We start from the raw sequence: 15,725 nt of genomic DNA on the forward strand, positions 1-15,725 counted from the left end.
CACTAGCCCGCGGTTTTGCCGTAAAGACCATCTTACTGGAGACTTGTCCACCCGTCGTCCCTTCCTATCAACCACCGTAAACTCTCCCTCAAGACCAGCTACTACTACCGCTGTTGGATCCATTTCCGTTCTCACCGGACCCCTGACTTCTCCACCGACACCCCTGGCTTCTCGGTCGGAGACCTGCCTTTTCCACCACACGTTTTGGACATGCATGCACCAAATGTCCATACATACCACACAAGGAGCATATTTTCGACAGCCCCTCATAAGCCACAAAATACCTCTTCCCATTGACAATAGTAAAATGTTAAATATCGTTCTCATATTACAAAAATATTAACAATGAATCCAAAGCTCACAAAATGTATAAATATAGTATTTAACATTTAAAAAAAAAAAATGATTGAAGGAATTAAGCTTAGGCTAAAGAAACAAAATAAAAACATAATAATTAAGTTGATTAAATTAGAGACTAATATAAAAAATTCTATTTGTGAGTAATAGTTACACATATTTGTCTTACGCATTTAGTAAACCATTTCTTTATCTTTTTTGAAAAAATATATATAATATAAGCTGTGGAAAATAATAATTTAGGAGAAAACATTTTTATTTTCCATTTTTTCTTTAAAAGAAATATAAAAATATTTCCAATTTTCCTGTAATAGATATATTATTTAATTTAAGTTATTTCGTTTAGTTGAATTCTTTAATTTTTTTAAAAATGATAATTTATATAAAAGTGATTTTTGATTTTAACAGATTCCATTTGATGGTTTTTAATTTAAATAAAATATTTTTTAAGCTCAATATTGAATTTCATAATTATGGGTAAAGTAGGTTATTAAACTTTTGTTTTTGGTAGAATAAAATAGGTTATTAATTAATATAAAGCCTATTTGACCAAACTTATTCAGAGAAGGAATAGATGGAGAAACTTTTAAAAAATAATCTTTTATTGTCAATTTTCCCTCATAATAAAGCATTACCAAAGAATTATTTAGGGGAAAATGGACAGTCAGAGAAAATAAAAAATCAGAGGAGAATCCAAATAAGTTGACCAAAATGTTTATATATGAGCAAAACAAAATATATGAGTTGACCAAAATGTTTGCCAAATAAGTTTGACCATATTAATTTGTTTACTTCATTTGGGTTTTGTAAACTCTATAAGTATGAAAGTTCAATATTCGAAGCCTACATCCTAAATCTATTCCTTCAACCACAATGAGATTGTTCTTAGTGTTTGTGATTCTCTTTGGCTTTTACAGTGAAGCCTATGGGAAAGGATCTTTAGATATCGATATGAAATTGAAGGCTCTTAACAAGCCTGCGTTGAAGACCATCAAGGTACGTAATTGCCCACCTGAATCTGAATGCAAATTTATATATAACATCTTGTGTATATTTTTTTGGCTTATGACTTCACATATCGATTGTACATTATTTGTAGAGTGAAGATGGAGATATAATAGATTGTATTGATCTATAAACAACATGCCTTTGATCATCCCGCTTTAAGAAACCACAAGATTCAGGTAAACAAATTCTATACACACACCTATTTGTTATAATAAAAAAAATTAACAAATACGTAGATAACATTTGCAAATCACTCTGTAAATTTTTTTTTTTTAAATAGGTCTAATTAATTTGTTAGTTAAATTTCCTTTATTTGCTTTGGACATAAGTATTGTTCTATCGTTACACAAACTACATTTATTCATGCAGATGAAACCAAGTGTGGATTTTGGTGCAATGAAGACTACTATTCCAAACAACGGTTCTGATGAACAAATAATGTCTCAGATTTGGTCAAAATCTGGAGACTGTCCTACAGGGACAATACCGGTTCGCAGAGTTAGTAGAGAAGATATAAGAAGAGCCTCTTCACCGTCTCGTTTTGGGAAAAAACCTCCTCGTAAATACAGTTTCCTCGACAACGCACTTCAGCACAAGGGCAATTTCAATATAACTCCTGAAAAAGTAAACAGTTCCCGCCCAATGTTAATATCGGTACGTAGCATCGTTTTTAGTTGGAAACACTTATTGTTTGATTATGATATAGGAGGCAGTCATTATCGCCCTAGGGTACAATTATTATGGCGCTCGATCCGATATAAATGTGTGGAATCCTCCGAGGGTTCAGGCCAGGGATTACAGCTCTTCTCAGATATGGCTACTCAGTGGACTGTCAGATAACTTTGAAAGCATAGAAGCTGGTTGGGCGGTAAATTTTCTACCCCTAGAATTGTACTATATCTTGACCTTGAAGTAAATAGTAAATTGATCGCCATAAACCAATTTCAGGTGAATCCAAGGCTTTTCGGTGACTCCCGCACACGTCTCTTCATCTATTGGACTGTAAGTACATCATTTCACAAATACCGATCAACTTTATAACATCTCTGTAGTTTATAACTTATCTTTCTATTTGGATTTGTAGAAAGATGGATATGATCAAACAGGGTGCTTTAACCTCTTATGCTCCGGTTTTGTGCAAACAAGTATTATGATTGCCTTAGGTGCAACGATAGCACCCGTTTCGAGACTCTCGCGAAAACAATATTACTTCACCGCCAGCATATTCATGGTAACAATTTCTACAAAATCATCTCCCAAAACCCCGAACTTGATTAAAAATTTTGTGCTATTTTTTTTTTGTATGTGATTTGGTTAATGCCCCAAAAAATTGGTGTTACAGATCAACATTTCAAAGCTATAGTTTCCTTTTGACATGTTTTAAACGCGACATGAATGCTCTTTAGCATAAAATGTTTTAATGATCGATGGTGCTTGCAGGATAAAAAATTCGGGAATTGGTGGTTGATTTGCGCAAACCACGTGATAGGTTATTGGCCAGGGTCACTCTTCAATTACCTCAGACATAGCGCAATTGCTGTGCAGTGGGGTGGAGAAGTCCATAGTCCTAACTTGTGGAAGAGGCCGCACACAAGAACTTCAATGGGGAGTGGACAATGGGCATCTTCCTTATGGGCCAAAGCTTGTTACCACACAAACATTAGGATCAAGGAAAGTTCCTTGCAGTTGAAATATCCTGAGTATCTATCCGAGTACGCGAATGAGAACAACTGTTATTCTACAAAACTGTATCGGAGAACGAAAAATTCAGAACAACACTTTTACTTTGGAGGACCTGGCCAGAATTCTCGTTGTCCTTAATCTCATGTTGATTTTCTCAATGTTGATTCACCTTTTTTTTATTAATCTTAAAATTTGGAAATGAAAGTATGATTAGCAAAGAGTTCTCTCCCTACAATATAAAATTATAAAGAAATTAATAATGAATCTTCTTAAAATATTACTACAATATATATATATATATATATATACTAACTAGTTCTTTAAAATATTTTTCCACAAAATGTAGCCGTTATCTCTCTGGCACGATCCCCAAGGTCTCCTCCCTCGTCGGCGGCGAGTCAGATCGGCGTCGCCGAGAAATTACTCTTTGTATGTTTTGACGGTGAACGCAACGGAGGTTCATCAAGCCCACACTCATCGAATTCAGCCATGTTTCAGCTTCATTCCCTCCCCCTCCCTCTGTCTCTTCCGTTGGTTTCTCCAAGGGAGGTGATTCTCCCGAGTTACCAGCCTCAAAACGCAAAATCTGAGACTTCAAATCGCCTTCTCTACCTTGTGCTTCGTCCTTGTCACATGCGTCCCTTGAAGTCAGCTTTATCATCTCTCTACTCCTCAGATCTAGATCCTCTCACCAAACGTTTTGTTTGGTCGCAATTGGACAGGAGCTCTGTGTTGACGCCGGAGCTGTTCAGGACTTTGACAAGCCCCCGAGACCCAATCTATGTCCTTCAAAAATCCAGGTATGTTCCAAGTCTTCAATTGCTTTCCTGTAGCATACCTTGATGTCGATTTATTGCTTCAATTGTCCGAAGACTGCAATTTGAACATAATCACTCATCGTGGCTCTGTTGTTGCAAAGTTTATTTGAGAACCCTGTCATTAGAATTGCTTAGGGTCCCTACCTCTGACCACCAAAGACTGATGAGGACCGGCATTATGACCTCTTCTTTGTTGAGAGATTGTTACCGGTTCCTCTTACGTATATGTCTCAGCTGCGCCCTCAACTATCTCAATTGCTACTTTGCATTAGTTGTTCTGACACTGGATGTCCCAGGAAGATCGGCATTATGATCTTCTTCCAAAGGAGAGAAGATTACCGAAGTCTTCCTACTCCTCTCTACATATCCTCCTTGTGCCCTGAATGTTCTCAAGTACAAATCAAATAAGCTAGGATTTATGTTCTCCCTTCGCAAAGTCTGAAGAATATCGGCATTATGACCATAGCTCATAGAAGTGTGGTTACCGAAACTTCCTCAAGAAACTCATGCCCAACTTCAATCCTTCAACCACCCTCCTCCTTGCCAATGAACCGATCAAACCATTGTGTCTCTAGGCTATGGAAATTCTCTCAATGTCCCAATGTCATCTAGATACGGACCATCAACCACATCTCCACCTTGCCTGCGAATGTGGTGTCGATGCACCTTGAGCTTGATTGAAGTTTGATGCTTTGCTCAAATCTCCAACACCTCTTGGCTATGACTAAGTCGACAGTTTGTTGTTTATGTTTACTGTCAAGCTTTATCTTTGAAAACTCTCAAACTTTGTAGTCCTAATTACTTTGTCTGATGAATGAAAGAAAGACTTGTTTNTTAAAAAAAAAAAAAAAAAAAAAAAAACTTTCCACAAAATGTATAGCCATTGTATAATTTTACATAGAAAAATTCTTGGATACACCACCCAAAAATTGTCTTTTTATTTTATTTTCATAATTAGTTTGTGCATATTCTCTAACTAAAAGTCAACCGTTAATTTAGTGTGATATCTATCAAAGAAAAAAACAAAAAAAACACAGACTTTAAGAAATAAATTGTTAGTACTAAACACCCAAGTCTTAGAAATCAAACAGTCTAGTTGCCGTAGTCTAGTGGTGTATAATAGGACGGCTTTGGAAACCTAACATTCTCTGACTTACGGAGCCTTCGCTTTTTCAATACTTCAAAGTCGAATTTACTGAAATTGGTCACCGCTCTACTAGCCGAACGATCAACCTTTATAATCCCACCTTCCCACGTTTCGTAAGCTCTTCAGACCATTGTGATCTCATCTTCCCACGATTCAGGGTGTTTACTTCCTGTAAGACTTACTAACTTCTCTTCTTTTTTTTTTCTTATTAATGATTACTTGATTAGTTTCTTGATGTAGCTCTTGATTTATTTTAGGATTTTTTAGAGTGTCTCTTCGGTTGCTCCTAATATTGGTCCAAGATTACAAGATCGAATCAGCTAGTTACTCTGTAGCCTTATTGAATTTTTGGGTTTTCTATTGAAAAAGTTAGAGAGCTTTGTTGATTCTGTTTATGGATTAGATTATTCTGTTACATGAGTATAGTAAGAGTTGGAGTGGACGTAGTTAGAGATTTATTAATGGTTTGCCGCTAATAATCACATTCTCGGTTAATCGCTTGGATTATAAACACGATCGAGCCGACACTCAGGACATCGATATCTATGTTGGAAAGATTTGAAGCATCATTTCGGGCGTGGGCGATTCGGTCCTGATGGTCGATTTGGACGAGGTGGTAGAGGAATTGCTGGTCCAGCTAATGCGATTGCAGGAGTTCAAGCGAATATTATTGGAAGCATACAAGCAAATTCCACTAGAAAACCAGCTGATTTTTGAAAATATCTGCCTTAGTTTAGTGATGATCAATCATCAATGGAATGTCTTGTCTGGGTATATTTGCTGCATGAGAAGAGTAAAGTGGCACTAACTCTTAAGAATTTTTTTTCAAATGGTGGAACTTCAATTTGACAAGAAGGTAGAGGTAATACGCAATGATAATGGTGGAGAATGTATGGGCTTGCTATCATACTTTCCGATTGAACATTAAAAAAATAAACATGAGATTAAGGACAAAGAGAATTCTGGCCAGGTCCTCCAAAGTAAAAGTGAGGCTCTGACTTATACGTTCTCCCATACAGCTTTGTAGAATAACAGTTGTACTCATCAGAGTACTCGGATAGATACATGGGGTATTTTATCTGCAAAGAATTGTCCTTGATCCTAATGTTTGTGTGGTAACTAGCTTGGGCCCACAAGTAAGATGCCCATTGTCCACTCCCCATCGAAGTTCTTGTGTGCGGCTTCTTCCGCAAGTTAGGACTATGGACTTCTCCACCCCATTGCACCGCGGTTGCGCTATGTTTGAGGTAACTAAAGAGTGACCCTGGCCAATAACCTACCACGTGGTTTGCGTAAACAAGCCACCAATTCCCGTTGCATGTATCCTGCAAGCACCATCTATCATTAAAACATTTTATGCTAAAGAGCATACATGTCGGGTTTCAAACATATCAACTATAGCTTCAGATTTTTGATTTGTAACACCAATTTTTGGGGCATTAACCAAATCACATACAAAAAAAAATAGCACAAAATTTTAATCAAGGACATGATTTTGGGAGATGATTTTGTAGAAAATGTTACCAAGGACATGCTGGCGGTGAAGTAATATTGTTTTTGCGAGGGAGTTGAAACGGGTTCTATTGCTCCACCTAAGGCAAACTTAGTACTTGTTTGCACAAAACCAGAGCATTTGAGGTTGAAGCACCCTGCTTGATCATATCCATCTTTCTACAAATTCAAATAGAAAGACTAATTTTAAACTCCGGTGATTTTATAAATTCGGTAATCGTGAAATGATTTACGTACAGTCCAATAGGTGAAGAGACGTGTGCGCGAGTCCCCGAAAACGCTTGGATTCACCTGAAATAGGTTTATGGCGATCAATTTACTATTTACTTCAAGAACAAGATATAGTATACTTCTAGGGGTGGAAAATGTACCGCCCAACCAGCTTCTACGCTTTCAAACGTATCTGAGAGTCCACCAAGTAGCCATATCTGAGAAGAGCTGTAATCGCTGGCCTGAACCCTCGGAGGATTCCACACATTTATATCGGATTGAGCGCCAAGATAATTGTACCCTAGGGCGATAAGGACTGCCTCCTATATCATTATCAAACCATAAGTGTTTCTAATTAACCATACAAAGGTAATTATAATGGTTAGTTTTAGAACCTAATTGCGATTAATTCAAGGCCTTTGATANGGAAAATGTACCGCCCAACCAGCTTCTATGCTTTCAAACGTATCTGAGAGTCCACCAAGTAGCCATATCTGAGAAGAGCTGTAATCGCTGGCCTGAACCCTCGGAGGATTCCACACATTTATATCGGATTGAGCGCCAAGATAATTGTACCCTAGGGCGATAAGGACTGCCTCCTATATCATTATCAAACCATAAGTGTTTCTAATTAACCATACAAAGGTAATTATAATGGTTAGTTTTAGAACCTAATTGCGATTAATTCAAGGCCTTTGATATTATTATTCTTTTTTTTTTTTGTCAAAACTTGAAATTCTAAAGTTCTAAAAGTCTTTACGTAAAAGAAAGTTTTCGATAATTTTTCTTTAAAAAGGAAAAATATAAGCTAAAAGTTCAGAGACTAAAAACGATGCTACGTACCGATATAAACATTGGGCGGGGACGGTTTACTCTTTCAGTTTCAGCAGTTATATTGAAATTGCCTTTGTGCTGAAGTGCGTTATCGAGAAAACTATATCTACGAGGAGGTTTTTTCCTAAACGAGACGGTGAAGAGGCTCTTCTTATGTCTTCTTTACTAACTCTACGAACCGGTATTGTCCCAGTAGGACAGTCTCCAGATTTGGACCAAATCTGAGACGTTATTTGTTCATCAGAACCGTTGTTTGGAATAGTAGTCTTCATTGCACCAAAATCCACACTTGGTTTCATCTGCATGCATAAATGTTGTTTGTGTAACGATAGAACAATACTTGTCCAAAGCAAATAAAGGAAATTTAACTAACAAATTAATTAGATCTATTTTTAACAAATAAATTTACGGAGTGATCTGCAAATGTTATCTACTTATTTGTTAATTTTTTTATTATAACAAATAGGTGTGTGTATAGAATTTGTTTACCTGAATCTTGTGGTTTCTTAAAGCGGGATGATCAAAGGCATGCTGTTTGTAGATATCAATACAATCTATTATATCTCCATCTTCACTCTACAAATAATTTACAATCCATATGTGAAGTCATAAGCCAAAAAAATATACACAAGATGTTATATATAAATTTGCATTCAGATTCAGGCGGGCAATTACGTACCTTGATGGTCTTCAATGCAGGCTTGTTAAGAGCCTTCAATTTCATATCAATATCTAAAGAACCTTTCCCATAGGCTTCACTGTAAAAGCCAAAGAGAATCGCAAACACTAAGAACAATCTCATTTTCGCTTTTTTTTTTTTGTCTTGTTTTTCCTAAGTTGAAGGAATAGATTTAGGATATAGGCTTCGAATCTTGAACTTTCATACTTATAGAGTTTACAAAACCCAAATGATGTAAAAAAAATTAATTTGGTATCACACACAAAGATTGAGAAAACGGAAACCTCATATTTACTTAATAAAATCATCTGCAGATTTGGCAAACATTTTGGTCAAGCTTGAATGCTCCCTGTATAGTCATATATTTAGTTTTGCTTTTAAGTTGGATTCTCCTCTGACTTTTTGGTTTCTTTTTTGCACACAATTAAATTAATCCTTTGACTGTGTTTTACCTAAATATTTCTTTGTTAATGCTTTATTTTGATTATTAAGGATACGATTTAATCTTTCTAAGTCAAAACAAAGTTTATTACATATTTAATGAGTTTCGTTTCATATTTGCGCTCGAGATATATAAAGCATGGATGGAATTTCCCAATATAATATGGGGATTCTCGTGTCCATTTTGGTCCCTTGCTTGATCACCACAGAATTTTCCAAAGCTGGCTAATAAAATCATAATTCCATGATCTTTAAATAAATTACTATTACCATCGTTCTTAGGAATTTTGTCATTTTTAACGTATTTCTAATATTCTCTTATTTTTGGTCAATTAGACAATTAAGAATATACTGAAAAGAAACTGATAAAATGATAAGCATGTCAATGAAGGTAGATTGGTCCCGCCTAAGTTCATAATTCCTTTAACTTTAAAGAAACTGATAATATGATAAGCATGTCTATGAAGGAACTCATTTTATAACGTATTTGATTAAATTTCTCCTTAAACGTTTTTGGCTAAATTAGTTAGAGTTGAATCTTTTGACTGAAATTAATAAGAAGAAGAAGTGAAGTTCTTTCAGGAAGAAGAAGCAAAAGAGAAATTGCAAGTTCCGGAGGAAGCACATGTTCATAAAGAGAAGAAAGAAAAAGAGAATGATAAAGAACAGAGAGTTTATGCCTAAAGGAACAAGATGAGTCAACAAAGGGAAAATATGAGGCAAAGAGAGTTGTGTTATGTGTAGAAGTTGTATTTTCATATATCTCTTGAGTGTTACACAGCGGCTAATATATACAGTGAATAGCAGAGGAGCCTCTAGGTTAAACGTAATTACAGAGCTTTCCTAATTCAAAGATATCAAATATTGAGGAGTTAATACATATCCTATCATATCTAATCATATCTCTAAAACGCCCTCTCAAGATGGATGGGTTTGAATCACTCCAATCTTGCTTATAAGATCGTTAAAACGCACACTAGTGAGCGGTTTAGTTAATGCAATGGCCAATTGATCCTTTGTGTTGATGTGTGAAACACGCAGAGCTCCTTTTTGAACCAAACCTCTGATGAAGTGATAGTCAACGGCGATGTGCTTCATCCGTGAGTGGAAAACAGGATTCACACATAAGAACGTTGCACCTACATTGTCACAATACACAACCCGCGGAGTAGGTAGCGTGATGCCAAGTTCGATTAGAAGATCACAGACCCAAGTAAGTTCAACTGCAGTGTGAGCCACAGCGCGGTACTCCGCTTCAGTGGAGGATCTTGCAACGCCGATCTGTTTTATGGCCATCCAGGATATGGGGTTACGACCTAGATAAACAACATAGGCATTAGTGGACACATAATCATCAGGATCACCAGCCCAATCAGCATCAGAGAAGGAATGTAGGTTGAGATTGCGGCTGATGTTGTCAGAGAAGGCATAAAGACTGAGGTTGTTATTAGCATGGAAGTAGATTCCATGGGTTGTTGTGCCGGCGAGGTAACGGAGAATGCGTTTGGCGGCCTGCCTGTGATCATGTGTGGGTTGATGCATAAACTGGGACAGCTTGTTGACAGCATATGCAATGTCAAGCCTAGTGAAAGATAGATATTGTAAACTGCCTACGAGCTTGCGATATGGTGTTGGATCAGAGATGGGTGTGCCAGTGGTTAGCGTGAGCTTCGGAGAAGTGGCCATAGGTGTAGTTACGGGCTTGGCATTGATCATGTTGTACTGATGAAGAAGATCAAGAATGTATTTGCGCTGTGAGAGATGAAGACCAGCAGACGTCCGATGAGCTTCAAGACCAAGGAAGTAGTTGAGATCCTCTGCATCCTTGACCGAGAAACGGTTGGCAAGAAGAGCTAGAATGTGGTGAATGTCCTGTTTGTTACTCCCTGTGACAAGAATGTCATCCACATAGACAAGAAGATATAGATACTTCGTACCGTAGTTGAGGACAAACAGGGACGTGTCGGCCAAGGAGTTAACGAAGCCAATGCTTAGGAGAAACGTTCGGAGCTCTGTGTACCAGGCTCTCGGGGCCTGTTTGAGGCCATAAATGGCTTTGCGAAGGCGGCACACTTGATCTGGATGATCTGTATCGATGAAGCCCGGTGGTTGGTCCATATAAACCTCAGCGGTGAGAGTGCCTTGAAGAAACGCATTATTGACGTCTAATTATTGTATTGGCCACCCCTTCGAGACGACAATATCAGAACAAGTCGAATTGTTGTGGCTTTGATGACTGGACTAAATGTTTCGGTATAGTCTCTCCCAAGTTGCTGATTGTATCCTTTTGCGACCAAGCGTGCTTTGCACCTGCTAAGAGAGCCATCAGAGTTAAGTTTATTTTTGAATAACCATTTGCAGCCAATGACATTGAAGTGTGGTTGACAAGGAACCAGTTCAAGTGTCTGATTACGGGCAAAGGCATCAATTTCATTGGACATGGCTCCTCTCCATTGTTTGTCTTTCAAAGCTTGATTCACGGTTTGGGGTTAAGGTGGGAGATGAGTAGATAAGGCAGCAGAGAGATTGTATTTGCGATTAGGTTTGGTAATATTGTTTTTGCGGCGAGTACACATTGGGTGAGTGTTAGGTACGATAGGATTAGGAGGGTGAAGGTTAGGTTCTTCCACCAGTGGTGGTGGTGATGGTGACGGGGACGGTGACTGTGGCGGTGACAGAAACGGTGAGATTGGTGGTGAATGCGATGGAGAGGACGATGGGGTTGGGGAATTGGTGTTGGTAGTGGGTTTGGATAATGGGCTTTCACTAGGTGGACTAGTTGGGCTTGATGAACTCTGAGATAGTGGAGAAGAATTAATTGGTTGACGGTGTCGTTTCTGTAACATGATTCGATCCATCATCAGACGCCATTGACGACGACGATGATTTCTCAGGCAGGTGACGGTCGCAGCTCATGGGTCCCGACGAAAGCGGCGATACGAGTGGCAGCGGCTGAGAGGGTGGTGGATTTGGAGATGATGGAGAGGGTGGCAGAATAGGAATGGTGGTGACCGGTGAGAAGTGGCGTTGTTGTGTCGGAGAAGCGGGTTGAGCAATTGGAGGAGCCGGTGATAAGGATTGTCGAAATGGGAATTGGGATTCATCAAACTTGACATGTCGTGACACTTAGATGCGACCAGTTTGGGTTGAGGAGTAACCGATGAAAACACAAGGCATGGACCGATCTTCAAGTTTGTGATTGGTGTAGGGACGAAGCCAAGGAAAGCATAAGCATCCATAGGTTCGAAGTTTGGCATAGTTCGGAGGGTCACCAAACAGGATTTGGTACGGTGACATCATGGATAGGACCGGTGTTGGGAGTCTGTTGATGAGATATGTGGCAGTGGAGAAAACATAGGTCTAGTATTGTTTGGGCATGCCAGCGTGTGTGAGCAGGGTGAGTGTTGTTTCGACAAGGTGGCGATGTTTTCTTTCGGAGATGCCGTTGTGCTCCGGTGTGTGGGGTGGTGATGTGAGGTGAGATTTGCCGGAGGTATCGAGGAAGGACCGTAGAGCCACAAATTCTCCGCCATTGTCTGAATATAGGGTGCCAATTCTTTGCTTGAACCGATTCTCCACCAGAGCTTTGAATGTTATGAATGTTTCTCGCACTTGAGATTTTTGTTTGAGCGGATATAGCCAGGTGTAGCGACTGTAATGATCAACAAGGACGAGGTAGTACTTGAAGTTGTCAATGGAGACAATTGACGAGGTCCATAGGTCTGTGTAAATGAATTCGAGAGGATGAGTTGAATGAATGGAGGATTGAGAGAATGGTAATTTATGGGTTTTATTAATAGCACAATCTGAGCAAAGGGAACTGATAGGTACAGAATTATTGCAAGGTAAAGCGAAATTTGAAACAATATTATGAAGAAGTGGAAAAGACGGGTGGCCTAGACGACGATGCCAATCGGTGAATGATGGTTTGGATGTGGTGGAGGCAAAGAAGGAAGCAAGGGTGAGAGGAGATGCTGGCCACTCGTATAACTCTGCCTTAGTCTTGCCTTGGATTAACGGGACCCCCGAGATGAGATCCTTCACCTGAAAGTAAGCAGAAAAGAAATGTACAGAAACTTGGTTAGTGTTGCACAAACGGTAAACAGATATGAGGTTTTTATGAATATTAGGAACACAAAGAACTTTGTTTAAGGTTAGAGGGCGAGTAGAGGAGGGAAGGGTGAGTGAACCAGCATGAGATATGGAGAGTCCGGAGCCATCTCCAATGAGAACTGAGTCCTCCCCCGTGTATGGTTGATGCATCACTAGGTTGTTGAGGTCATTGGTCATGTGGTGTGTGGCACCACTGTCCATGATCCACGAATTAGCCGAAGGCTGTGAGGAGAGAGCAAGATTTGCTCTTGGTTGCCAAGGACGAAACGGGGTCGGAAGGAGACCATTTGATGGAGTAGACGGAGGTTGGGAGTATTGAGGACACCGACGGGCACTATGGCCAAAGACGCCACAGATTTGGCACTTACCTTGATATTCGCGAGACATGTGACCATCATGTTTGGAGTTGTATTGTTGGTTGTTGGAGTTGTATTGGCGATTGTTAGGTCGGTATTGAGTGGACCAGGAACGAGAGGTAGCGACATTCGCAGAGAGTGGGACATGACTTGGCACAACAGTTGAAGCAGAGAGGAGTTTAGCTTCCTTGGTCAGCAACTTTTCATGGACTAGAGTGATGGTTGGAGACACATCACGACCTTCAACTTGATCCACAACTGACTTGTATTCTTCAGGTAGACCTTGAAGAATGTAGTCAATCTGTTCTTCATGTTGAACCGGTTGACCAAGGAGAGAAAGTTTGTCGAAACAAGTGCTCAACCCTTGCATGTACTCGTCGATGGTTTTGTCACCCTTGGGGAAGTGTTTGAGTTGGTGTCGAAGTTTCTGGACATGGCCTCGACTTGGTTTAGCATATGTGTCAGCCAGAGATCTCCACATTTCTTATGCAGATTTTGTGGTAGAGACAAGAGGTTGCACAGTAGGGGAGAGTTTCCCAAGGATACCGCTGTAGATCAGCTTGTCTTGGCGCCTCCATTTGGAGAAATCTGGGTTTGCAATGGTTTGGCCGTTGGTCGTGACAGTTGGAGACGGAGAGGGTGTGGTTCCATCAATGGAACCAGCTAAATCATAGCCATCAAGAAGGGAGTGGACTTGGAGACTCCAAGTGACATAGTTGAGAGAGGTGAGTTTGGAGACATTGCTCATGTTGACATGAAGCAGTGGTTGAGTGTTATCCACAGTTTTAGCGGCCATGAGAAAGAGATGAGAAAGACGAGATGAAAAGGAAAAACGAAGAAAGACAAGGACAAGAAGAGAAGCAGCCGAAAGAAGAAGAAAATTTTAGATATCGAAACCTTGCTCTAATACCATGTAGAAGTTGTATTTTCATATATCTCTTGAGTGTTACAGAGCGGCTAATATATACAGTGAGTAGCAGAGGAGCCTCTAGGTTAAGCGTAATTACAGAGCTTTCCTAATACAAAGATATCAAATATTGAGGAGTTAATACATATCCTATCATATCTAATCATATCTCTACCATATCTCTAACATTATCTAACATTATGACTCTACTCACAACAAATTAAGTTAAGAGGTAATTGACCATTGATTTGGTTGCCCAATAAGGAAGAGTTTTTTTGGTTGTTAAAGACTGGCTAAGTGTTGGCCCGGATTAAAGTATGTGTGTGTGTGTGTAGTAAGTAGTACGAACTACTAGAAGTATGTATGTTTGTGGTGAAATTGTGAAATGCATCCGAATCCAAGAATCCAATGTAGAAAATCAGTTTCTCTCTTTTCTCGTCCAAGTCGTTTATGTCTTTGTATATAGATCAATAATCAAAACCAAAACAAAGAAAAGAGAGAAAGATCGGGAGAAACGTCTTCTCTGTGCTTCTGTTTAAACATAGGACAGAAATAGAGCACAATTGAGAATGAGGGAGCTGACCTGGGAAGAGAGAGGAGACGATTCAAAAATATGTCTGTGTAACCTCTATACATCCATTTCTGGCCGTGATTTTTATTCTCATGATTGTTAAATTAGGGCTTATCTTGGGTTTTAACTAAAAGCTAATTAGCAATTAGTGGATTGACCCTAACCTTTTATATATTAATAATAGTCCCTCCAAACTTTCGATGTGGGACTTGGATTGTATCCTAACAAGTAACAACCTCCCTTTCAAACCAAGGATCACATGTGGGATCTTAATACGTCTCCTCAAGATGATAACTTCATCTCGAACCAATCCCACTTGGACCGATAATAAACTCCTTCTTGGGCCCCTTTACTTGGGTTAACAAGTGGCATGTCCGTATCAACTTTTCTAGGTCCACTAGAACTTGAACATTGGGCTTTGATACCATGTTAAATTAGGTCTTATCTTAGGCTTGCAACTAAAAACCAATTGGTAATTAGTGGATTGACCTTAACCTTTTATATATTAATGATAGTGCCTTCAAACTTCGGATGTGGAACTTGAATTGTATCCCTTATAGAACTATTGGCTAATGTCTATGTTAAGTATTATATAATGATTATCCAATGGTTAATAACCATACAAGATTTTAGAGGGGTATTGAACTTGATATTTTAAATGACTTGGTAGGATTAAATATTTTAGAATTTTGAAAGATTTGATTGAGTTTTTAGGAGATTTGATTATTTTTTAGATTTTTTATCTATTTTTTTTTTTATTGTACTGGATAACAAGTTCTTATTAGATTTTTAATATCACGACTTGGTAGAATTTTAGAATTTTAGAATGATCTTCTATAATTATAGAATGATCTTCTATCGTCGAGACGTTATAGTTGTGATATTATATTTTTACTTCCCCATTAGATAATTTTACTGTAAGAAGAAAAAAAAAACATAGAGAATAAGAGTTTGTTGTATTTGAAAATTTTACTCTGAACTTTGCAGTTCGTGGAAAATTCAAATGCATGTTTAACAAAAATACCAAACACGTTGATTTAGTTTGGTACAAAAAAAAAAAAAAAAAAAAAAAAAAAAAAAAAAAAAAAA

General features: G+C 38.5%; 2 protein-coding genes and 1 pseudogene across 2 annotated transcripts; 1 reads left to right on the forward strand and 2 right to left on the reverse strand.

Annotated features, from left to right (window-relative positions):
* On the forward strand, window positions 1,201–3,186 carry LOC104709409 (annotated as a pseudogene).
* On the reverse strand, window positions 5,958–8,371 carry LOC104706913. Its single transcript, XM_019229155.1, has 7 exons — window positions 8,249–8,371; window positions 8,059–8,145; window positions 7,749–7,868; window positions 7,173–7,334; window positions 6,763–6,816; window positions 6,538–6,684; window positions 5,958–6,338 (listed from the first exon to the last, which is right to left on the reverse strand). The coding sequence occupies exons 1-7, from the start codon at window positions 8,369–8,371 to the stop codon at window positions 5,958–5,960; spliced, it is 1,074 nt and encodes a 357-aa protein (XP_019084700.1).
* On the reverse strand, window positions 9,608–10,807 carry LOC109125913 (uncharacterized mitochondrial protein AtMg00810-like). Its single transcript, XM_019228709.1, has one exon. It carries the CDS (start codon window positions 10,805–10,807, stop codon window positions 9,608–9,610), a length of 1,200 nt encoding a protein of 399 aa, XP_019084254.1.

Source organism: Camelina sativa, chromosome 8 (genome assembly GCF_000633955.1).
Source record: "Camelina sativa cultivar DH55 chromosome 8, Cs, whole genome shotgun sequence".
In the NCBI taxonomy this organism is placed as follows: domain Eukaryota; kingdom Viridiplantae; phylum Streptophyta; class Magnoliopsida; order Brassicales; family Brassicaceae; genus Camelina; species Camelina sativa.